General features: G+C 39.3%; 1 protein-coding gene across 1 annotated transcript; it reads left to right on the top strand.

Moving 5' to 3' along the window:
• The first annotated feature begins 23496 nt into the window (after window positions 1-23496).
• Window positions 23497-24688, top strand: LOC104111467 (nectarin-1-like). The gene is made up of 2 exons (XM_009621171.4): window positions 23497-23622; window positions 23954-24688. Exons 1-2 carry the CDS (start codon window positions 23505-23507, stop codon window positions 24613-24615), a joined length of 780 nt encoding a protein of 259 aa, XP_009619466.2. The 5' UTR covers window positions 23497-23504; the 3' UTR covers window positions 24616-24688.
• Window positions 24689-26892: the final 2204 nt, after the last annotated feature.

The following is a 26892-nucleotide window of genomic DNA, read 5'->3' as shown; positions in this document are numbered from 1 at the left end:
AAAAAGCCTCCCCGGGCCCACATTTCGGAATCGAGAAAAGTCACTAAATATGAACACCCATTCACTGACGAGTTCACTCGTACCAAAATTATCCAAATCTGATGTCAAAATCCCAATCAAAACCCAAAAACCTTAGTTGAAGAACTTCTTCCCATTTTTCCCAATTTTCAACCCAAATCCAAAATTTAATGATGAAATTAATGATAGATTAATGGGACATAACCAAAATCAAGTGTAGAATCATTACTCAATCGATGTCTCTGAAAATCCCCCAAAATCTCGTCCAAATCCGAGCTCCCAAACTCAAGTTTTGATAAAACTAGCCAAACCCTCATTTTTGAAATGTTTAATACTGCCCAGTGATTCCTTAATCGCGATCGCGGAAATAGCCTCGTGATCGCGAAGAACAACTTTGCTGCCCCAGAAATTAACTCTACATGAAGCATAAAACACCACGCGAACGCGATGCTTTGGCTCTCAGACTCACGCGATCGCGAATGTCCTCACGCGTTCGCGATGAGCAAAGTGCGTGGCCCAGCTTTGGTCCACTTAAACCTACGCGAACGCGACCTTGTCTCTGTGTTCGCGAAGCACCACCTCACTTCACTACGCGTCCGCATTCCCCTATCTGCGAATGCGAAAAACAATTCCATCCTCTCGCCCAGCTAGCCTACGCGATCGCGAATCACCCTATACGATCGCATATAAGGAAACCAGAACTCATACACTAGAAAACTTCAGCAACCTCCTAAATCCAAAAATCGATCCGCTAGGCATCTGAAACACACCCGAGGCCCCCGGGACCTCAACCAAACATACCAACCAGTCGAGCCCTCAAAGCACATCAAACAATGCTGAATTCATAAATCACCCTTCAATTCAAACTTAATGAACTTGAAACTTCAAATTTCCACAACCAATGCCGAAACCTATCAAACCACGTCCGATTGACCTGAAATTTTGCACACAAGTCGTATTCAACATTATGGACCTACTCTAACTTCTGGAATTGGAATCCGACCCCGGAATTCAAATTCCACTACCGGTCCAAATCTCCAAAACTTTTACTTTTGCCATTTCAAGCCTAAATGAGCTATAGACCTCTAAAACACTATCCGGACACGCCCCTAAGTCCAAAATCACCTAACTGAGCTAATGGAACAGACGATATTCCATTCCAGAGTCGTCTTTACACAGTTCTAACTACAATCCAAATCCTAAGGCTTAAACCTCCATTTAAGGACTAAGTGTCCCAAAACACTCCAAAACAAAAACGAAAACCTCCCAACAAGTCACAATAGCAGAAATAGGTATGGGAGAAGCCGTTAATAGGGGATCAAGGCTATAACTCTCAAAACGACCGGCCGGATCGTTATAGTTAGCCCGACACGCACCTATCTTGGTTCCTACAGTTAGAGAGCGAGTTCGTAGGTATATTGAGGGGCTCGATTATGATCTTAAAATATGCATGGCTCAAGAGTTACAAATTGATACTCCATTACAACAAATAGTGGAGATTGCGAGGAGGATTGAGGGTGTTCTAGGTGAGGAAAGGGAGTCTAAGGAGGCCAAAAGGTCTCGAACCTCTGGAGGGTTCGGTGGATTTTACTCTTCAGCTATGACCCATTATGGCGAAGGCTCGGGAAGTCAGCCAGCTCAGTCCACACATCAGATTACTCGAGGTGCTCCCGTAAGATCTTATAGTACACCACCGACACGAAATTCTTACAGTGGTTATTCCAATTATCCGACACAGACTCAGTACGGGCAGTCACGACCTCAGAGGGGTTGTTATGAGTGTGGTGATACTAGGCACATCATGAGAGATTGACCCAAACTTGGAAGGGGTGGATTTCATCAGAACACTCAGGCTACGGGCCCTAATGCAGGTGCTACCCCACGTGCACAGCCAGCTAGGGGTGGAGGACAGGTGGGTAAAGGGTGCCCTAGAGGGGGAGGCCCAACCCGTTGATATGTTTACTATGGTGTGGCCGAGGCCACCACACCATATGGTGTCGTTACAGGTATGATCCCGAATTGTTATAAAGGGATATCTCTCCTTAATTTGATTCAGGTCTGAATATTGAGGCGAGTCCTCCTATTATGCTCCGCTTATGGGTGAGCTTCGTAATTTTGTGACCCACTTATATGTTTATCCCTGTCGGGAGATTCGATGATGTTAGCCCTTGTCTATCACTTTTATTTTGTACACTACTGAGGACTATAAGTCCAAAAATGACTTTCTATTACTCTCTACAATGGGTTTTGATGTGATTTCAGAATTTATTAAAAAGAAGAAAGAAAAGAAATGGAAAATTTTTGTAGGCACAATGTGCAAAATACTTGTGATACAGAACTAAGGATGATATCCTCGTATTTTAATATGATTTGATATGTTTAAACCAGGCTACGAGCCGCGACGGAAGTTATAAAAGGACGAGATCCTTGTGATGAAAATTTATGTGTTTAAATTCTCCCTTGTGAAATTAAATTTGTACTATAGTATTTATAGGGAGTCATGCATGTTAGGTTTATTTGAAAATTTTTGTATGAATTTCTCTGTGCATAATTTGCCATATTCGTGTTGTAATTATTGAGTTTTAACCTACGAGGTGATTGCCCAGGTGGCGTTAAATATGACTCGTTAATTTGGGTAAATAATTATGAGGTTTTCATACCTCGTGTCTCGTTGTTAGTAAAGTGGAGGTTTGAAACGATATTTTGTTAACATGAGGTTAATTGGCGATGTTGTAATCGATTATGAACAACTATTAAGACCAGAGGTGTGGTTATGGGCATACATATGATGTACTTCATGTCCAGATATCATTATGATAATGTAGTGCTTGTAATGCTGAGATTAGTATTATTGATATATACATTGTGGTACTTTGTTGGGTTGTGGATGTGTTGTTAGGAGTAGTTTTGGTATTACTTTGGCAGGTGGATAGGCCCAATTACAGGGGAGACTCTGCCGAAATTTCTGAAAAATTTAGGAGTTAGTAAAATTTGGGGGATTGAGACGTGCGAAAGAAGAGATGAGTTATGTTATGTGTTTGAGGGCGGACTATACTTCTCATTCAAGGGAGAATGATCCTAAGTGTGTTGGGGGGGGGGGGATGTAACACCCCGAAAAATTTTGAAGTACTTCAACACTATCAAGAAAGTTAATGTGTGCGTAGGAACGAGTTGCTATAGCCAAGTGAGACTAATAGCATGTGTTGATGTGAAAATCAGGCCTTTTGAAAATGTTTGGAGTGTAAAAAATTGGTTTTAAAGTTTATAAGTATGGATGAAAGAAGTAATCTTCAACTGAGATGGCATTGTCGGATCCATGTTAAATTTGCGGTGATGTAGAATTAGCCGCAAGTTATGTGTGTAAGAATGCACTCAGTAATTTAATGTCCTTGGAATAATTCTTGGCACGTTCGAGGACGAACGTATGTTTAAGAGGGGGAGAATGTAATGATCCGACTTGTCGTTTTAAGAATTTACGCCCCGTACAATGACTTAAGGTCCCGAACAACTTCGTAATACGTATTATGACTTGCGTGTGTGGTTGAGTTTGGTTTTCAGACGATTTGGGGTCAAATTGGGTGAACAATTCGTATTTAAGAAGCTTAAAAGAAAAGAGTTGACCAGAGAGTCGACTTTTGAGCAAACGACTCCGGAATGGAATTTTTTATGATTCCAATAGCTCTGTATGGTGATTTTGGACTTAGGAGTGTGTCCGGATATTTATTTGGAAGTCTGTAGTTGATTTTGACTTGAAATGACAATAGTTGGAAATGAAAGGTTTCGAAGTTTGACCGGAAGTCGATTTTATTGATATCGGGGTCGGAATCCAGTTATGGAAACTTTGATAGGTCTGTTATGTCACTTAAGTCTCATGTGCAAAATTTGAAGTCAATCGGACTTGATTTGCTATGTTTCGGCATCGAACCTAGAATGTTTCGACATCGAACCTAGAATGTTTCGACATCGAATCTTCAAGAATACGTGGTATCACATTAAGCTAATGAGCTCCAAATTCAGTTTTGATTGAACCACTCGATCCGTATTGAAACTTTGGAGCCATAGCAAAAAGAATCGTCGAATTCGGACATCGTATGAGAGAGTTATGCTCATTTCCGTGTGAGGAACGATTTTCCATCACCGTCAGCGCCCAGGGTAGCGTGGGGCGGTAGAGCTGGCGCTGGGATGTTTAAAGGTTTTGGAAACCGTGCCACAGGAAGTTCCCCACGCCACCTGTGGCACCCGAACAATAAAAACCCCATAAAATGGGGAGTTTTGCCATTTTTACTCATTTTTGAGTTCGGGGAGCTCGGTTTAGGCAATATTTGGGCGATTTTCACGGAAAAACATTGGGATAAGTGTTCCTTATCCTATATTGATTATATTTCATGATTTCATACTCATTTATATCATGAATCCTGAATTTATGGAAGAAAAATCAGATTTTTATAAAATCTTTCAAAAATGTAAAATGAAGATTTGAAGGTCAATCCGATGTTAGAATTCGATAATTATTGTATGGTTGGACTCGTGGTTGAATGGGCGTTCATATTTTGTAAATTTTTCGGGTTCCAAGATGTGGGCCCCGCTGTTGATTTTGAGTTAATTTAGGATTTATATTGTAAAATTTAGCAAATTCATATGGAATTAATTCCTACGACTCGTGTTGAGTATATTGAATTGTTTGTGACTAGATTTGCAGCTTTCGGACACGAATTCGTGAGAAAAAGGATTATTGGAATCTTGAAATTGGTTGCGAAACGAGGTACGTATCTTGCCTAACCTTGAGTGGAAAAATTACCCCTTAGGCATTGAGTCTTATATGAAAATTGTGTAATTGAAAACTATGTACGCGAGGTGATGAGTTCGTACTTGGTTTATATGTGCAAATTATATCGGTTGAAATTCATAGATGCCCTTATGTATTAAATTGGAAAATTATAATTGAAAACTGTGTACCCGAGGTGACGAGTACGTACTTGATTTATATGTGCAAATTATATCGGTTGAAATTCGTGGACGCCCTTATGTATTAAATTAGAAAATTGTTAGAACTTAGTAAATCCTTGATTTGTCATGCCTCATTCCTTGTTCGTCGAATTTGTATTTTATATGATAATTTGGTGTTATTTTCACTTGGATTTTTATGTGAATTCTATGTGTTGTTGATTTGATATTTCTTGGAGATAATCACATTATGGATTTTTCATCTGCAAATAATTAATTAAATAAGTTTAAATTGAGACGTTTATATATTTATCAAAAAGTTGGATTAAAGAAGGCGTTGTCCTGTGATAAGTTATTTTCCCATCCTTGTGGTTGTTTTTGAGATTTTATATACATTGTGTTGAACCGTGGACTATCTGTTATGAAATTAATTGACTTTATTGTACCTTTGGAATGGTTGTGGCATACGGGCAATTTATAAATACGAGTTGGTGATGTTGTGCTGTTGTGATAATATTCTGTGTGAATTGTTGTGTGATTTCGGTTACTGTTATGCGGCGTATAAGGGTGGCATTCCATTGTTGACATTATGCGGGCATAAGGGTGGCATTTTACTATTATTATGTGTGTTGGGATATTATCTGGGCGGAGTGATAAGGGAGGCTATTAAACAGAGCGATAAGGGAGGCTATTATATGAGCGATAAGGGTGGCTATAGGAGCAATAATGGTGGATATTGATATTGTCAGAGCGGAGGGATAAGGGAGGCTATTATAGGAGTGATAAGGGTGGCTATAGGAGAGATAAAGGTGTCACGACCCAAAATCCCACTAGTCGTGATGGCACCTAACCCAACCCTTTAGGTAAACCAATTTCCAACTATCCAATTCCAATGAAATTAATTAAAAAAAAATATCTAAAACCAATACATCTCCCCAAGAACTGGTAGTACAAATCATGAGCTTCTAAGAATAGAGTATACAAAGCGGAAATAAAATAAATACATAGTCTGTTTGAATAATATATAAATAGATCTTTTATAAATCTAAGGCTACCCTGAACAAGAGGCAGCTACAACAGGAACACGGGTACATCTTCAGATCCTGCAACCATCTAGCACATCAACAACAATAGCCAACATTTGTACGCAATATGCAGAAGTGTAGTATCAGTACAACCGACCCCATGTACTAAGTAAGTAACAAACCTAGCCGTAGTTTGAAAGTAGTGACGAGCTTCCACCAAGGTCGGGTCCAAAATCAATATTCCACAACAATCCATAACAACATAAAGCAAATAATACCAGAAGTAACTCAAGGATAAAATACTCAGCCAAATAATAATTTCAAAAATAGTAGTTCTTTCTTTCAAATACATCAGTGAAAAACCCAAATCGTTTGCCGAAGTTGCCAATAATATGAATAGTTTGAAAATAACAAATTTCTTCAAAAATCTTTTCAATAATAAATAATATGTTTCATTTTCCTTCCGGATAACCCGTGTAAGAAAAAATGCATCACTATGCCCATCTATCAAAATGTTTGAGAAATCATGAATGATGTGCATGCCAATGCAATGCAACTCAGTGATAAAATCATAAACAGCCTCTCGGGCAGAACATCACTCATATACAGTCCCTCGGGCAACCTCACAGTCACTTGTGCCACTCGGGCATACCTCACAATCACTCTTGTCACTCGGGCATACCTCACAATCACTCTTGCCACTCAGGTATACCTCACAATCACTCTTACCACTCGGGCATACCTCATAATCACTCATGCCTCCCAGTCACTCAGCACTCGGCACTCGGCACTCGGCACTCGCACTCAGTAGGTACCTGCGCTCACTGGGGGTGTGCACAGACTCCGGAGGGGCTCCTACAGCCCAAGCGCTATAATCTGCACGGACAACTCACGTGCTATAATATCATATCAGAATCCGCACGGACAACTTACGTGCCATAATAAGCCAATAAGGCCTGCTGCAGGCGGGCAGCCCCGATCCATATAATAGTAATAATATATATAAAGCCAACATGGCATGCTGCGGCGTGCAGTCCGATCCCAAAATATCCTCACAAATCAGGCCCTCGGCCTCCTTCAGTCATCATATTCTCCAGTCTCTCTCTCATGGGCTCACAATGTCATGAGAATAGCCCAAAAATGATGATATGATGCATCAATAAATAACAACAGACACTGAGATATGATATGCAATGAAATGAATATGACTGAGTATGAATTTTCAATTTAAACAAATAATTCACAGTAATATGACCTCTGTGGGTCCCAATAATACTGGCACATAGCCTCAACATGATTTTTAATATATTTTTCAGTTCAATTTCTTTAACTCATAAAACACATGGAAAATGCCAAGATCGTTTAACTACAAAATTATGCATAAACAATTATGTCATAATTTTTATAGTGTACGCCCACACGCCCATCACCTAGCATGTGCGTCACCTCCCAACAATTTACGAAATACATATATTCAGGGTTCATACCCTCAACTCGAAGATTAGAAGAGTTTACTTATCTCGAACAAGCCAAATCCAATGCCGAGCAAGCTAAACAATTCTCCAAAAATCCCATTATGCGCGTAACAACTTCCAAACGGCTCTAATCTAGTCATAATAATTTGATTCAGTCCACACAATTTATAAGAATTAATTCCATATCAAAACGCTAATATTTTCCGTAAAATCCGAAATTACGCCCCAAAAAGCACCCGCGGAGCCCACATCTCAAAATCCGACAAAACACACAAAATACGATAACCCATCCAATTACAAGTTCAACCATACTAATTTCACTCAAATCCGACTCTAAATCGGTATTCAAACTTGAAAAAATCATTTTGTGACATTATAGAAATTTCCTTTTATTTCTCTTGAAAATTTAATAATCTTATACCAAAATGAAGATTTAATTCATGGAATATAATTACAAGGGAGTTAAGAACATTTACCCCAAGTTGTGTGGAAAATTTTCTCTCCAAAATCGCCCAACCCGAGCTCCAAAATCCAAAAATGAGTGAAAATGTTGAACCCTCGAATTTAAGGTTCTGCCCCAGCGATTTCCGCATCTGCGGACAATATTTGCGCACCTGCGCATCCGCTTGTGCGAGCAAAATGTCGCATGTGCGAACTTCAGTTGCCTGCCCAGTTTGCGCATCTGCGAGGAAACCATCGCATTTGCGAGGCCGCATGTGCGGGAAAGACATCGCAGATGCGAAACTCCTCAGCTTCCAGCCTTCTCGCTCCTGCGCGCAATCTTCTGCATCTACGCGCAATCTTCCGCATCTGCGCTCACGTAGGTGCAGAATTTCCCTCGCACCTGCGACCAATGCCTCACAGTCCCTGCCCACATCTGTGCTTGCTAGGCTCGCTTCTGCGTGCTCGCACCTGCGATGGAATTTACGTAGGTGCGATTGCATCAAATGGCAGAAACTTCAGCTTTTTTTCTCCTAAGTCCGAATTGATCCGTTAGACATCCGAAACTCGCCCGAGCCCCTCGAGACCACGTTCGAACATACCAACAAGTCCCATAACATAAGACGGACCTACTCTAGGCCTCAAATCACACCTAACAACATCAAAACGATGAATTACACCTCAATTGAAAATCAACGAACTTTGAACTTTCAAATTCTATATCTTGTGCCGAAACACATCAAATCAATTCGGAATGACTTCAAATTTTGCACGCAAGTCATATTTCACATTACGGACCTATTCCAATTTCCAGAATCAGATTCCAAGCCCGATACCAAAAAGTCATACCCCCGGTCAAACTTTCCAAAAATTCAACTTTCGGCAATTCAAGCCAAATTCCACTACAAACCTCCAAATAATTTTTCGGACATGCTCCTAAGTCCAAAATCACTATACGGAGCTATTGGAATCATCAAAATTTGAATCCGAGATCGTTTACCCATAAGTCCGCATCCAATCACTATTTTAACTTAAGCTTTAAACCTTGGAACTAAGTGTTCCAATTCCTTCCAAAACCTCACTGGACCCGAAACAATTACCACGGCAATTCACACAACAACTGTAAATTACAATTTGAGCAAAAAATGAGAAAGCGGGGTTATAATACTCAAAACGACCGACCGGGTCGTTATAAAGGGTGGCTATTGTGTTGGTAATTTTTATGTGATGATTTGGGGTTATTGCGTTGGAAATTTTCATGTGATGTTATGAAATTTCTTGTGTTTATTTTATATCTTATGCAACTTGTCTTGTTGTTTCGGTAAACTTGATAATAGTCTGATCTATGTTGAAATTGTGAGCCTATGGCTATTGCCGGGCGGATTATATTATTGGCACGTGAACTGTCCGTGCAGATGTGATATAAAATATGGGCACGAAGTGCCAGGGAAATATAATGATTATGTTATTTGTACGTGAACTGTCCGTGCATATATGAAATGAAATACATGCACGAGGTATCAGGAAAATATAATGATTATATTATTGGCACGTGAGTTGTCCATGCGGTTTTGATAGAAATATGGGCACAAGGTGCCATGGAAATATGAAAGTGGGCTGAGACCCACATTATGACAATATGAAAGTGGGCTGAGACCCGTGTCTTATGATTTTGAAATGAGGTGTCAGAGAGTGACTTTTATTTGAAAGATATTTATTTGAAAGAGTTTTATATTCGAAAGATATTTATTTGAAAGAAATATATTCGAAAGGTATTTATTCGAAAGAATTATATGTGAATGATTTATATGTGAAGGACTTGTTTAATTGGTTGTACTTGTGCTCCTTATTCGTTTGAGCAATAATTATGGTATTCTTGTTGCCTTGCTGTTTATATCATTGGTTGATTTTTGTTGCTATCACTGCTAGTTGTTTTCCAGTACTATTATATACTGCTATTTTGCACAGGTTATTTGACTAGTGAGTGTCTTGACTATACCTCATTACTATTCCACCGAGGTTACCCTTGATACTTACTGGGTACCGACTGTGGTGTACTCATATTAGACTTCTGCACATCTTTGTGCAGAGCCAGGTATTGGAGATATCGGACTAGGACAGAGTTAGTGTGTTGATTGCAAGGATTCAAGGTAGAGCTGCTTGGTCGTCGCAGTCCCTTGGAGTCTTTCCATTTTTTTGTACTGTCAACTCTTATTCGAACAGTATTGTATATTCGATCCTTGAGATCATTTCATGTATTCAGTTAGAGTTCGTGACTCAGTATTACCAGTCTTGGGGGGTTGTTATATTTTTTTCCGCTTCTGATTCGACACTTGTATTACATTATATGTAAAACAAATGGCTCGAAATGTAATTGTAATCGGCTTACTTAGTCTTAGAAACTAAATGCTATCATGACGCTTATGGTGGAATTTTGGGTCGTGACAATAGGCTTAATGGTTAGCATGGTAAATTGTTATCTAGTGGTGGCAGGATAATTCTCATCAAGCATGTATTACAGTCCATGCCTACTTAAACCCTCACTGCTACGAAACCTCGCAAAGGGATCCTAAATCTTATGGAAAAATATTTTGCTAGATGCTTTTGGGGCTCTTCGGGGGGGCAAGAATAAATATCATTGGAGTTCCTAAAAGAACCTTTGTTATCCTAAAGATGAGGGGGCATTGGAATTAGGAGTATGGAGGAGATCAGCGATACTCTAACTATGAAAAGATGGTGGAGGTTCAGGACTCAACCTTCTTTATGGTCTTCCTTCCTACAAGCTATGTCCTGCGCTAGGAAACATCATGTTGCTCGGAAAAGTTATGCTAATACCTCTCATGAATAGAAGAACCTTATGAGGATCAGTAAGAAAGCAAAGCCTAATATGATCTGGAAACTACAAGCCGCTACTTGTAGTTTTTGGTGGGATTATTGGACAGAAAAAGGTTCGTTAACTAATCTTTGTCATAATGTTCGTACCCCTGCCAAAACTCCTGTTAAGAACTTCATTTAGAACAATCAGTGGAATATTGATAATCTTCAAAGAATTGTCCCTACTCACATGGTTCAACAGATATTGAAAATTGAGATCAGTCCTAGCTCCCAATCTGACGTCTCCCTTCTTGATTTCCTCATCGTGAGATTTGATTCTATTGAGGCTTGTGCCTTTATTTCCTTCCTACTCAATCTTATGCGACGCGAAGAGCTTGTTATCAATTGGGCGTCGAGGAGTTATAATGGTATTGCAATCATGGTGAAGGATGTTTTTCCCTGCGTGTTCAGGCAAACTATTATTTGTTCTATGCGTTCGCGGAGGAGAGCACGCGAACGCGAAGGGTAGGGCAGTGTGTGCATCGCGAACGCGTGAGTGGCATCGCGTTCGCGAAAGAGAGTGAGGCAGCTGGGAACCCCAGTCTTTTGTTCTACGCGTTCGCGAGGTAAGGGACGCGTTCGCAAAGGTCTGAGTTTGCAAAGCTTCGTGTTCACGAAGAGGAAAGTGGGGCAGCACATTTTTGTGCTTCGCGAACGCGAGTCAAGGGTCGCGTTCGCGAAGAAGAAACCACTTGACAGAATGTTTAAGTTCAGAAAATGGGACTTCCCATTTACCATTTTTAACGATTTGGAGCTCAGATTGAGGCGATTTTTGGGAGATTTTCAGAGAAATTATTGGGGTAAGTGTTCTTAACTCTCAATCCTTGTTAGATTACCCGAATCAATTACTGTTTTTAACATTTTATTAGTGATTTAAGTTGGAAAAATTTGAAAACCCCTCATGGATAGATTTGAGGATTTGAGGGTCGAATTGTTATTGGAATTTAGCCATTTTGGTATGGTTAGACTCGTGATTGAATGGGCGTTCACATTTCGTAACTTTCTCTAGATTCCAAGACGTGGGCCCCACGGGCCATTTTTGAGTTAATTTCGGATTTTTATTGAAAAATGTAGTATTTTCTTATAGAATTAATTCTATAATTTTTGTTGACTGTATCAAATTAATTATGACTAGATACGAGTCGACCGAAATCGGAAAATCGAGAAAAATGCATACTACTTGGTTAAAATTGGAGCAAGTCGAGGTAAGTGACTTGTCTAACCTTGTGTGGGGGAAATTTTCCCTAGGATTGGTATTAATTGTAATGTGATGTAAGTCGTGTACACGAGGTGACGAGTGTGTACACGGACTAAATGTGAAGGATTATGTTTTTAAATTGTGAAGATCACTGTTGCACATTAATTAAATTATTAAATCATGTTGTATTCTCCATCATTGATTTGATTTGTATACTTAAAATTTGCTTGATCATTTCCTGCTAATTGTTTTACCTGTTTAGTTGAAAGTTGGTTAATTTTATTCTGTGCATTATTAGAAATTGATTTCCTTTAAATTAAATATTATTAATATGAAGTATTTGACATTTTTAAATTTGGTATTGAAGCAACGTATTAAAGATTTGAAATATTATTTTGCTAAATTAATTATTTCAGAATATTTTTGTAAGATTTTTGTACTCATTGTGATGGAGCCGTGAGCTCATTATTGTTGAAACATATTATTGATGATTTATGTTGGCATGAGTCGTGAGCTCTTTATTGTGGACAAATAGTTTTGATCTACTTTGGCAAATTGACATATTTGGGCACCTGAGGTGCAAATTGTGATATGTGGTGATATTGATATGCATGCGGTGGTATAAGGTCTGGGTATTGAAATGCATGCGGTGAGATAAGGGTGACTTGATACGCATGGCTAGTAGGGGGAACTACTAGAAGTCATGCAGTGTGATAAGGATGGCTTAAACGCGGGATGCTATTTCGGGAAAAGTGTTTTCTTTAAAATAAATTGTAAAGGCTCCCGCAGTAAGATAAGAAAATGAGATATTGTGAATTTATTTATGATTTAGGACTACGAGGTGGTACCTCGGGAGTGCCCTTGTTTATATTGATTTATGGCCGTAGTTGCCGTTGATTATTTGTTGTGATTTTCTTAAGTTGAAAGGAAATTTTGTTGGTCTCTACGAGATATTATTTGCCATTATTTTGTATAATTAAATGGTGACCTGCTACTTGATTCATTTCCATTGTCATTTTATCTTATTATATTGTTAAACATTTTCCCATGTTATTATTTATTTTCCAGTAGGGCCTGACCTGACCTCATCACTACTCTACCGAGGCTAGGCTTGGCACTTACTGGGTACATCTGTGGTGTACTCATACTATGCTTCTACACATCTTTTTGTGCAAATCCAGGTACATCTTATCAGACTAGGCATCAGTAAACTAGCTGTACGAGGAGACTTTGAGGTATACCTACCAGCGTCCGCAGACTCCGGAGTCCCCTTCTATCTTACTATGTTACTTCCTTATTTGTTTTAGACTCTGATGTATAGAGACATAGAGAATAAATTCTTAGAAGCTTGTGACTTATTTCTACCGGTTTTTGGGAGTTGAAATTGTTTGAATTGTAGTTTATTTATTTTAGATATTTATTATTATTTTGCATTGATAGGCTTACCTAGTCTTATAGACTAGGTGCCATCACGACATCCTACGGAGGGAATTTATGAGTCACAAGCAGGTTTAGTAGAATCTTGCGGATCGGCACGGAGACGTCTGTACTTATTTTCGAGAGGCTATGGAACTGTTAGGAAATATTCACTTCTTTAATTTCCTTATCATGCGCCTTTGTTGATTTTAAAGTTCTAAACAATTGTCTTTCTACACGCACAACTGGATCTGATGATCAGACACCCACGCTTCCTGTTAGAGCCGCAAGAGGCAGGGGACGGGGCAGAGGCCGAGGCCGAGTCAGAGGCTGAGGAAGACCACGTGGTGCAGCCAGAGCACCTGCACGAACTGCTGCACCAGAGCCACCAGTAGCTCCAGTTGGAGAGCAGGCACCTGAGATGCCTGTTACTACTCCTGCACTTCAGGAGACTCTTGCCCAGTTTTTGAGCATGTTTGGCACTTTAGCTCAGGGAGGATTAATTCCACTTGCTCCTGCCACATCTCAGGCTGGGGGAGGAGTGCAGACTCCCGCCGCCCATACTCCAGAGCCACGGGCCCAAGTTGACCATGCCCATAGGTTATACCAGTGTAGCCAGTTGTCCCAGTTTGGCCTGAGATTAGGACTGTAGTTTCAGAGGGGGGAGCAGCTCAGGCTCGAGAGGTATAAGAAGTACCACCCTCCCACTTTCAGCAGTTTAGCTTCAGAGGATGCTTAGGGTTTTCTGGAGGAATGTCACCGTATCCTTCGTACTATGGGTGTTGTGGATTCCAGTGGAGTTTCTTTCACGACATTTCAGTTTAGAGGAGCAGCCTACCAGTGGTGTCGGGCATATGAGTTGGATAGTCTGGTTAAGGCGGCTTCACTTACTTGGACTCAATTTTCATATATGTTCTTAAGGGAGTATGTTCCTTAGAGTCTTAGAGATGCATGGCGCACAGTTTGAGTAGTTGCGCCAGGGTTCTATGATCGTGTCAGAGTATGCAGTCTGATTCAGTGATTTGGCTAGGCATGCACAAGCCTTAGTTGCTATTGTTTGAGAGCGGGTTCACAGATTTATTGAGGGTCTCCACCCTAGTATCAGATACAGTTTGGCCCGAGAGTTAGAGATGGAAATCACATACCAACAGGTGGTGTCAATTGCTAGGAGATTAGAAGGTATGCGAACTCGGGAGAGGGAAGAGAGGGAAGCTAAGAGACCCCGAGATTCTGGCACATATAATAATTCTTGTGCCCCAGTTGCAGCCCGTCATAGTAGAGGTTACGTGAGTCGTCCTATTCATTCAGCACTTCTAGCTTCCAGTGGTATTCCGGCTACTCCCAGACCTCAGGTTCCATATTATGCACCGCCAGTATCTTTTGTACCTCATGTATGGGGTGCTTTCAGCGGGCAGTCTAGTCGATCAGGCCCGAGCCAGTCCCAGCAGCCACGTCCTCCGAGGGTTTATTTTGAGTGTGGTGACACTCGTCATATCATGAGGGATTGCCCCAGACTTATGAGGGGTCAACCTCCACGGATTTCTCAGCCCCCACCTATTCCATAGGGTCCTCAGGCTTCTCAGGCCATGATTACTGCACCAGTTGCCACTCCACCTGCACAACCAGCTAGAGGTGGAGGTCGGGCAGGTAGAGGTCGCCCTAGAGGGGAAGGCTAGACCAGATATTATGCCCTTCCTGCTAGGACAGATGTTGTTGCATCCGATTATATTATCATATGTATTATTCCGGTCTGTCATAAAGATGTGTCAGGCTTATTTGATCCAGGCTCCACTTATTCTTATGTGTCGTCTTATTTTGCCCCGTATTTGGGCGTATCACGTGATTCCTTGAGTTCTTCTATTTATTTATCTACACCAGTAGGTGAATCTATTATTGTGGACTGTGTGTATCGGTCGTGTTTAATTGTTATCAGTGGTTTTGAGACCAGGGCCAATTTATTATTGCTCAGTATGGTGGATCTCGATATTATTTTGGGCATGGACTGATTGTCACCCTATCATTCTATTCTTGATTGTTATGCCAAGTCGGTGACGTTGGCTATGCCAGGTCTACCGCGGCTAGAGTGGAGAGGTACCTCGGATCATGTTCCTAGCAGGGTTGTTTCATTTCTTAAAGCTCAACGAATGGTTGAGAAGGGTTGTGATGCGTATCTGGCCTATGTAAGAGAGGTTAGTATTGATACTCTTATCGTGGAGTCAGTTCCTATAGTAAGGGATTTTCCCGATGTATTTCCAGCGGATCGTCCAGGTATGTCACCCGATAGGAATATTGATTTTGGTATTGATTTGTTACCGGGCACTCGGCCCATTTCTATTCCACCATACCGTATGGCCCTAGCAGAGTTGAAAGAATCAGTTACAGGAATTGCTGGATAAGGGCTTTATTCGGCCCAGTGTGTCCTTGGGGTGCTCCTGTCTTATTTGTAAAGAAGAAAGATGGTTCTATGCGGATGTGTATTGATTACCGCCAGCTGAACAAGGTTATAGTGAAGAACAAGTATCCATTTCCACGTATTGATGACCTATTTGATCAGCTTTAGGGTGCCAAAGTGTTTTCTAAGACGACTTGCATTCAGGCTATCATCAGTTGAAGAATCGGGAGCCAAATATCTCGAAGACTGCTTTCAGGACTCGGTACGGTCATTACAAGTTCCTTGTGATGTCTTTTGGGCTGACCAACGCCCCAGCAGCATTTATGCACCTAATGAATAGTGTATTTCAGCCCTATCTTGATTCTTTCATCATTGTATTTATTGACGACATTCTAGTGTATTCCCGGAGTCGGGAAGATCATGAACAGCACCTAAGGATTGTGCTTCAGATTTTGAGAGAAAAGAAGTTATATGCAAAATTTTCAAAGTGTGAATTCTAGCTTGATTCAGTGGGATTTTTGGGTCATATACTTTCGTGCGAGGGAATCAAGGTAGATCCAAAGAAGATTGAAGCAGTGCAGAGTTGGTCCAGACCGTCCTCAGTTACGGAAATTCAGAGTTTCCTTGGTTTAGCAGGGTATTATCGCCGATTTGTAAAGGGTTTCTCTTTTATTGCTGCATCTATGACCAAATTGACCTAGAAGGGTGCTCCGTTCAGGTGGACCGAGGAATGTGAGGAGAGCTTTCAAAAGCTCAAGATAGCTTTGACTACAGCCCCAATATTGGTATTACCTACAGGTACAGGGTCTTATACTGTGTATTGTGACGCGTCGCGTATTGGTCTCTGCGCAGTGTTGATGCAAGATGGTTGGGTGATTGCCTACGCGTCCAGACAGTTAAAGGTGCATGAGAAGAATTATCCTGTACATGATCTGGAGTTAGCAGCTATTGTTCATGCCTTAAAAATTTGGCGGCATTATTTGTACGTTGTCCATTGTGAGGTCTACACCGATCACCAGAGTCTACAGTATCTGTTTAAACAGAAGGATCTTAATTTGCGGCAGCAGAGATGGTTGGGGTTGCTTAAGGATTATGATATCACCATTCTCTATCATCCTGGAAAGGCCAATGTAGTGGTCGATGCCTTGAGTCGTAAGGCAGAGAGTTTGGGCAGCTTAGCATATTTACCGGTAGCAGAGAGGCCTTTAGACTTGGACGTTCAGGCCTTAGCCAACCAGTTTGTCAGGTTGGATGTTTCCGAGCCAAGCCAAGTTTTGGCTTGTGTGGTTTATCAGTCTTCTCTTTATGATCGTATCAGGGAGCGTTTGTATGATGACCCTCATTTGCTTGTCCTTAAGGATACAGTTCAGCACGGTGATGCCAAGGAAGTCACTATTAGAGATGATGGTGTACTACGGATACAGGGCAGGCTATGTGTGCCCAATGTAGATGGCTTGTGTGAGTTGATTCTCCAGGAGGCTCACAGTTCGCGGTACTCCATTCATCCGGGTGCTACAAAGATGTATTAGGACTTGAGACAGCACTATTGGTGGAGGCGGATGAAGAAAGACATAGTAGAGTATGTATCTCGGTGTCTAAATTGTCAACAAGTGAAATATGAGCATCAGCGACCGGATGGATTACTTCAGAAGTTAGAGATTCCGGAATGGAAATCAGAGCGGATCACTATGGATTTCGTTGTTGGGCTCCCATGGACTCGGCGGAAGTTTGATGTAGTTTGGGTGGTTGTGGATAGGCTGACCAAATCAGCTCATTTCATTCCTGTGATTACTACTTACTCTTCAGAGCAGCTGACTCAGGTATATATTCGCGAGATTGTCAGACTTCATGATGTACCGGTATCTATCATCTTTGATCGGGGTAAAAAGTTTACCTCACGGTTTTGGAGGGAAGTACAGCGTGAGTTGGGTACTCGGGTAGAGTTGAGTATAGCATTTCACCCTCAAACGGACGGGCAGTCCGAACGCACTATTCAGATACTGGAGGATATGCTTCGTGCGTGTGTGATAGATTTTGGGGGTTCTTGGGATCATTTCTTATCACTTGTGGAGTTTTCTTACAACAACAGTTACTAGTCAAGCATTCAGATAGCTCTGTACGAGTCCATGTATAGTAGGCGGTGCCGGTCTCCAGTGGGTTGGTTCGAACCGGGCGAGGCTAGACTATTGGGTACAGACTTGGTTCAGGATGCCTTGGAAAAGGTTAAGTTGATTCAAGATCGACTTCGTACAGCCCAATATAGACAGAAGAGTTATGCAGATCGGAAGGTTCGTGATGTTGCATTCATGGTTGGAGAGCGGGTATTGCTCAGGGTTTCGCCTATGAAGGGTGTGATGAGGTTCGGGAAGAAGGGCAAGTTGAGCCCTAGGTATATTGGGCCTTTTGAGATTCTTGAGAGAGTTGAAGAGGTGGCTTACAGACTTGCACTACCACCTAGTGTTTCTACGATTCATCCGGTATTCCATGTTTCCATGCTTCGAAAATATCACGGCGATCCGTATCATGTGTTAGACTTCAGTTCGGTTCAGTTGGACAAGGATCGATCTTATGTTGAGGAACCAGTGGCTATTTTGGATAAGCAGGTTCGAAAGCTGAGGTCAAAGAACATTGCTTCCGTGAAGGTTTAGTGGATGGGTCATCCGGTCAAAGAGGCAACTTGGGAGACCGAGCATGATATGCGCAGCTGTTATCCACACTTATTCACCAGCTCAGGTATTTCTTCTAACTCCGTTCGAGGACGAACGTTTGTTTTAGAGGTAAAGAATGTGATGACCCAAAATATCATCTTTAAATTTAATAATTAATTCTTTGTTCTAAGACCTTGAAAAGCACTATTTATCATTACTCGACTTGCGTGCGCAGTCCGTAAAATTTTCCGGAAAGTTTTTATCCGAATTAGAGCTTTAAAACTCAACTGAGTTGACATTGGTCAACATTTTTAGCAAACGAACTCGGGTCAGTATTTTGACAGTTTCGGTAGGTCCGTATTGTGATTTGGGACTTGGGCATATGCCCGGAATTAAATTCCGAGGTCCCTAGCCCGAGATATGAAATTTTGAAGAAAAATTAAAAATTTAAATTCAAATAGTGACCGGATGTCGAATTATGTGAAAACGACCCCGGAATAGAATTTTGATGACTCCAACAGCTCCGTATGGTGATTTTAGACTTAGGAGCATGATCGGAATTTTAATTAGAAGTCCGTAGTGAAATTAGGCTTGAAATGGCTAAAATAAGAATTTAAGTTTGAAAGTCTGACCAGGGAGTTGACCTTTTGATGTCGGGGTCGAAATCTAGTTTTGAAAATTTTAACAGCTCTGCTATGTCATTTATGGCTTGTGTGCAAAATTTGAGGTCAATCGGACTTGATTTGATATGTTCCGGCGTCGTTTGTAGAAATTAAAAGTTTCAAAGTTTATTAGGCTTGAATCTATGTGTGATTCGTATTTTTAGTGTTGTTGGATGTGTTTTGAAGACTTGACTAAGTTCGTATGATGTATTAGGACTTGTTGGTATATTTGGTTGAGGTCCCGATGTGCTCGGGCGTGTTCCGGATGCTTAACGGATCATTTTTGGCCTTGGTGAGATAGCTGATATCTGCTGCTGCAATTTTTCTGGTTTCCTCTTTCGCGTTCGCGAGAGGAGCCTCGCGTTCACGAAGAGTGTTCTGAGCTGGTGAGATTTTTGCTATATGCGTTCGTGGAGGAGAGCACGCGAACGCGAAAGATAGGGCAGTGTGTGCATCGCGAACGCGTGAGTGGCGTCGCGTTCGCGAAAGAGAGTGAGGCAGCTGGGAACCTCAGTCTTTTGTTCTACGCGTTTGCGAGGTAAGGGATGCGTTCGCGAAGGTCTGAGTTTTCAAAGCTTCGCGTTCGCGGAGAGGAAAGTTGGGTAGCACATTTTTGTGCTTCGCGAACGCGAGTCAATGGTCGCGTTCGCGAAGAAGAAACCACTGGACAAAATGTTTAAGTTCAGAAAATGGGACTTCGTCCCATTGTCCATTTTTAACGATTTGGAGCTCGGATTGAGGCAATTTTTGCGAGATTTTCAGAGAAAACATCGGGGCAAGTGTTCTTAACTCAATCTTGGTTTAGATTACCTGAATCCATCACTGTTTTTAACATTTAATTGGTGATTTAAATTGAAAATTTTTTAAAAACCCTCATGGATAGATTTGAGGATTTGAGGGTCGAATTGATATTGGAATTTAGTCATTTTGGTATGGTTAGACTCGCGATTGAATAGGCGTTCATATTTCGTAACTTTTGCCTGATTCCTAGATGTGGGCCCCACATGCCATTTTTGAGTTAATATCGGATTTTTATTGAAAAATATAGTATTTTCTTATAGAATTAATTCTATAATTTTTGTTGACTGTATCAAATTAATTATGACTAGATACGAGTCGACCGAAATCGAAAAATCGAGAAAAAAACATACTACTTGGTTAAAATTGGAGCAAGTCGAGGTAAGTGACTTGTCTAACCTTGTGTGGGGGAAATTTTCCCTAGGATTGGTATTAATTGTAATGTGATGTAAGTCGTGTACACGAGGTGACGAGTGTGTACACGGACTAAATGTGAAGGATTATGTTTTTAAATTGTGAAGATCACTGTTGCACATTAATTAAATTATTAAATCATGTTGTATTCTCCATCATTGATTTGATTTGTATACTTAAAATTTGCTTGATCTTTTCCTGCTAATTGTTTTACCTGTTTAGTTGAAACTTGATTTCTTTTATTCTGTGCATTATTAGAAATTGATTTCCTTTAAATTAAATATTATTAATATGAAGCATTTGATATTTTAAAATTTGGTATTGAATCAACGTATTAAAGATTTGAAATATTATTTTGCTAAATTATTTATTTCCGAATATTTTTGTAAGATTTTTGTACTCATTCTGATGGAGCCGTGAGCTCATTATTGTGAAAAAATATTATTGATAATTTATGTTGGCATGATTGTGGAAAAATATTATTGATCTACTTTGGAAAATTGAAATATTTGGGCACTTGAGCTATAAATTATGATATGTGGTGATATTGATACGCATGCGGTGGTATAAAGTCTGGGTATTGAAACGTATGCGGTGAGATAAGAGTGGCTTGATACGCGTGGCTAGTAGGGGGAACTACTAGAAGTCATGCGGTGTGATAAGGATGGCTTAAACACGGGATGATATTTTGAAAAAAGTGTTTTCTTTAAAATAAATTGTGAAGGCTCCCGCGGTGAGATAAAAAAATGAGATATTGTGAATTTATTTATGATTTGGGACTACGAGGCGGTACCTCGGGAGTGCCCTTGTTGATATTGATTTATGGTCGTAGTTGCCGTTGATTATTTGTTGTGATTTTCTTAAGTTGAAAGGAAATTTTGTTGGTCTCTACGAGATATTATTTGCCATTATTTTGTATAATTAAATGGTGACCTGCTACTTGATTCATTTCCATTGTCATTTTATCTTATTATATTGTTAAACATTTTGCCATGTTATTATTTATTTTCCAGTAGGGTCTGACCTGACCTCGTCACTACTCTACCGAGGTTAGACTTGGCACTTACTGGGTACCGCCGTGGTGTACTCATACTACGCTTCTGCACATCTTTTTGTGTAGATCCAGGTATATCTTATCAGACCAAGCATCAGTAAACTAATTGTATAAGGAGACTTCAAGGTATATCTGCCAGCATCCGCAGACTCTGGAGTCCCCTTCTATCTTACTATGTTGTCTTCCTTATTTGTTTTAGACTCTGATGTATAGAGACATGGAGAATAAATTTTTAGAAGCTTGTGACTTATTTCTACCAGGTTTTGGGATTTGAAATTGTAGTTTATTTATTTATATATTTATTATTATTCCGCATTGATAGGCTTACTTAGTCTTAGAGATTAGGTGCCATCACGACATCCTACGGAGGGAATTTGGGGTCGTGACAATTACTTATTAAATTTAAAGATAACATTTTGGCACATCACAAAGACGTACAAAGAGAGGGACATACAGTGTAAAATTCCATATTTGGGGATCTTTACATAACTAGCCAGTCGGATTCACTGTTTCTTTTTATTAATCGGACTGATTGCATACACTTATACACATATTATATATCGATAACACATATATTATATAAGATGCATTTGCCAATAGAGTTTACATATTTCCGCTTTCTTCAAACATTTGGAAAAAGCATCAAATTTGAGCTTACTACTTAATAGGAAATTGATGTTAATATCAAAAGGCTTTATTTAATTCAATACGCAGCTTTTACACCTATTAGTATACCAGACGTGAATATTACCTGGATAAAGGAATAAGTATAGTGATTTAGCATTAGTTTGTATTCAATGGAACACTACTAGTTTTACAGCAATCTCAACATTTCATATGCTTTTTATTTCCTTTCTGGAGAAAGAAATGAGTACATACCTTTATTTGCACTAAATGAAACACTGCTAGTTAGGGGTAATGTACATAGGTCGGGTTTGTTCGAATTTTTCAATTACCAAACCTAATTAATGGTGTCGGATTTTTAATCTATAAACCAAACCAAACCTACAAAGTCGGATTTTTCAATCTCGCTTTTTCTAGGATTTTTCGTTTTTTTAAGGATTTTTTCCGGTAAAGTCTTAATAGCATAAAATACGAAATTTGTGCTCCAAATATTTCTTTAGTCCTAGTAAGATACAACTATATAATATTTTTTTCAAGAAAATAACACAATAATATGAGATAAATCATAGCATTATACTAAAATATTCAATAACAAAGATAATAAAATTGCATAAAGCAAATATTGCTAATTAATAAGTCATAATAAAATTAACATAATCTGCAAATACTATATAGGTCATGCTAAAATAAGTATAGTTAATAAGTACTAGATTAATTACATAACTAAGAACTAAAGAAAAAGATAAACTAAGTTTTGCATTTTCATTATAAACCAATGTAAAATTAAAAAATAGATATCCAACACTATCGTCATTCCTAGTGTTGAATTGAATTTCTTTTATTAGTATTAGTATTGATTTGAACTTTGTTTGAGTTACTACATTTATGGGCTATACAAAATTTTACTATTCAAAAATGCTAAGTCCAAACTTAAAATAATACATTAAAAGATAAAACTGTAAAAAAAATTAAAACATATTTATAAATTACATTACAATAAATATTTATATGTATAAAATATTTTTAAAAATTATATAAATATACTATCGGGTTGGTTTGGTGTCGGTTTGACTTTTTAAAGTTAAAACCAAACTAAACCAAACTAATTATGGTCTGGGTTTTTTTTTCCAATACCAAATCAAATCAAACCAAACAACAATCGAAATTTTTTTTTCGATTTGACTCAAATTATCGGTTTTTTGTGATTTATCGGTTTTCTCTGTACATCCCTATACTGCTAGTGAAGGAATTTGTCTTGTGAGTGGAACCACTATATTACTTTAAAGGGGACTAGCTAGTCTCGCACACATAAGAGATTTGAGACATGATTTGCAAAATTTTGTTACTATCATTCCTTCCGTGTTGGAATCATTAAAGTGAAAGATTGCGTTCAGAATTACTTGTAGAGCCATGGCTAGACCAATAATGATCAAGAGAAATTAAACTCCTATATATGACGCCCCTTAATTATAAATAAAGCTACCATTTTCTCTCCTTCTCTAACTTCCTCCAATCCTATCCATGGCTTACATGATCCTTTTCAAGGTAGCCATCACCATTTTAACTATTACTTTTAACAGAGTTTCTGCGTCTGATCCAGATCCACTCCAGGATGTTTGTGTCGCTGATTACAACTCATGTTAGTATTTTTTCAATAACCAATTTCTTATCATCCCATGCATTTTCTCCATGGTTTTACTTATACTAACAAACAGTTATGTTTTTCATTAATAGAGAATTAATGTATGTCTCTTTTCTCAATGTTTGTTGCTTCTACCAATTATATACAACTTCTTCATCTATCATAATTATTTTCTTATGTAAACATGGAAATTAGTATAAGCAAAAAGTCTAGCTAGTTTAAAGCGTCTTTGGAGCAATTTAACATGCAAACGACACACACATATCATAATGCTGATTATTCATATTTAATTACTCATATAACCTTTTTTAATATATACGTGAAACAGCTATAACGGTGAACGGATTTTCATGCAAAAGGAATTTTACATTCACTCCAGAAGATTTCGCATCGATGGGAATTGCACAACCAGGAGAACCTAATATTTTTGGCACTCGAGTAGCTGTAGCCAACATTTTTAACATGCCTGGCCTTAACACACAGGGTGTATCAATGGCTCGAATAGACTTTGAACGTGATGGTTTAAACCCGCCGCATACTCACCCTCGAGCCACTGAAATTATATTCGTAAAAGAAGGTACATTAGTTGCTGGATTCATCACTACGGACAATGTTTTTGTTAACAAGTTGATCACAAGGGGAGAAGTCTTTGTTTTCCCAAGAGGGCTCATCCATTTCCAGTTTAATGTTGGCAGAGGTAACGCAACTATTATTGTGGCCTTTAACAGCCAAAATCCTGGTGTTCAGCTTATTGCTTTTTCCATGTTTGCGAGTAGACCTCAAATTCCAGAAGAAGTTGTGGCCAGGGCATTTCAAACTAGTGTTGAGGAAGTTCGGGCGATAAGAGCAAGACTTGCACTACCTACTGCAGGCATAGCTTCAGGTTGCCAATGGGATGACCGCAATATGCACACACAATATAATAAACGTGACGAGCGTAACATGCACTCACAATATGATAAATATGACGACCGTAACATGCACTCATGATATAATAAATGTAAAGACCGTACTATATACTCACGATATGGTATTATGTAATGACTTAAAATTATATTATAATCATAATAATAAATAAATGGTGGATATATATGAATAATTTCTCAGCTTTTGCTTTTGATTTTGATTTCTCAGAATGCATCTTTAATTTGGTGTCTTTTAAATAACGAACTAAATTTCGGTGTCTCTTAATGTCTTTTGTTATCCTTTTGGGTAAACAGAATACTTTGGTCAATTACTAATTCCAGTTTAAGCTCAAAGAAGACTTGGGTAAAAATCTTTTCCGTACTCTAAAATCATTGAATTTCTCAAATTCTCCAGAAAGTATATGTTAAGGGGTCGTTGGCTCACATGTTAGTTATGTGATGATTAATTATAATGCATAATTGTTTACATCGTGATTAATAAGAAATTAAGACATTGTTATACATGATTATTTTGTGCAGTAATGATTATTTATTCATAAATGAAAACCTAGAAAGGTAAGGCAGAAACAATCTATATATCTATATCTATTTATCAATCTATATTTATATCTATACTGAAAGTATAAAAGGGGAGGGGAGGGGGTTGTAACGACCCGCTCGGTCGTTTTGAGTATTATAACCTCGTTCCTCCCTTTACTGCTCAAGGTCCACTCTTGGCCGCTTCTGCGACTGGTTGCGCGTACATACGGCCTCGCACCTGCGGTCAGACCTCCGCAGGTGCGAAAATACCAGAAGCAAAATTTCCACCAGTGGTTTTAAGTCCGAATTTGTTCCGTTAACCATCCGAAACTCATCTGAGGCCCCCGGGACCACAACCAAACATACCAACAAGTCCTATATCGCAATACGAACTTAGTCGAATCCTCAAACCACCTCGAGCAACATCAAAAACACGAATTACATACGGATTCAAGCCTAATAAACTTCAAAATTTCTAAATTCTACAAACGACGCCGAAACCTATCAAATCACGTCCGATTGACCACAAATTTTGCACACAAGTCACATTTCATATTACGAACCTATTTCAATTTCCAGAATCAAATTTTGACCCCGATATCAAAAGGTCAACCCCCGGTCAAACTTTCCAAAAATTTAACTTTCTGCATTTCAAGCCTAATTCCCCTACGAAACTCCAACTAATTTTCCGGACATGCTCCTAAGTCCAAAATCACCATACAGAGCTATTGGAATCATCAAAATTTAAATCCGAGGTCGTTTACACATAAGTGAAAATCCGGTCAACTTTTCCAACTTAAGTTTTTAATTATGAGACTAAGTGTCTCATTTCACTCCGAAATCTTTCTGAACCCGAACCAACTAACCCAATAAGTCATAAATCAACTGTAAGGCATAAATTGAGCAGTAAATGGGAGAACGGGGCTGTAATGCTCAAAATGAATGGTCGGGTCGTTATATGTCCGGAAGGATTTCAAGGTAAAATGAGACACTTAGTCTCATAATTGAAAACTTAAGTTGGAAAAGTTAATCGGATGTTGACTTATGTATAAACGACCTCGGATTTGAATTTTGATGATTCCAATAGCTCCCTATGGTGATTTTGGACATAAGAGCACGTCCGAAAAATTATTTGGAGGTCCGTAGAGGAATTAGGCTTGAAATGGCGAAAGTCGAATTTTTGAAAAGTTTGACCGGGGGTTGACTTTTTGATATTGGGGTCAAAATTCGATTCTGGAAATTTGAATAGGTTTGTTATGTCATTTATGACTTGTGTGCAAAATTCGAGGTCAATCGGACGTGATTTGATAGGTTCTAGCGTCGTTTGTAGAAATTGGAAGTTTCAAAGTTCATTAGGCTTGAATCTATGTGTGATTCATGTTTTTAGTGTTGTTTGATATAATTTGAGGCATCGAGTAGGTTCATGCTATGTATTGGGACTGGTTGGTACGATTGGACGGGGTCCCGAGGGTCTCGGGTTTGATTCGGGGCGGTTCCGGACCAAGTTTAGGTGTTTTGATGCCGCTGGTTGCTGGTTATGGCATTGTTCTTCATGTTTGCGAGGAGCCTCTAGCGTTCGCGAAAAAGGATTTTGATGTTTGGAACTTTGTTCTTCGCGTTCGCGAAGAAGGAATTTTTGTTGTCCGTCGTCTGACTTTAGAGGCTCATATCTCGCAATCTATAAGGAATTTGGAGCTGATCCAAATAAAGATTGTAGCACTTTGTGTCTAGTTTTCAGAAAGGCAAACCATTTGTCATTTGGAGTTGTATACAAAAGGTTATGGTGGATACACTACAGACTGTCTAGGAAGAGTTTGGAAAT

Source organism: Nicotiana tomentosiformis, chromosome 1, assembly GCF_000390325.3.
Source record: "Nicotiana tomentosiformis chromosome 1, ASM39032v3, whole genome shotgun sequence".
Classification (NCBI taxonomy): Eukaryota; Viridiplantae; Streptophyta; class Magnoliopsida; order Solanales; family Solanaceae; genus Nicotiana; species Nicotiana tomentosiformis.
The sequence above is the reverse complement of the archived record's forward strand: the minus strand, read 5'-3'. Positions and strand labels throughout refer to the sequence as shown.

Excerpts from the sequence above, each read along its gene's own strand:
- LOC104111467 (XM_009621171.4), top strand. The coding sequence starts at position 23,505 with ATGGCTTACATGATCCTTTTCAAGGTAGCCATCACCATTTTAACTATT. Across the intron at positions 23,623-23,953 it reads TGTCGCTGATTACAACTCAT|CTATAACGGTGAACGGATTT; the intron begins GTTAGTATTTTT and ends TACGTGAAACAG.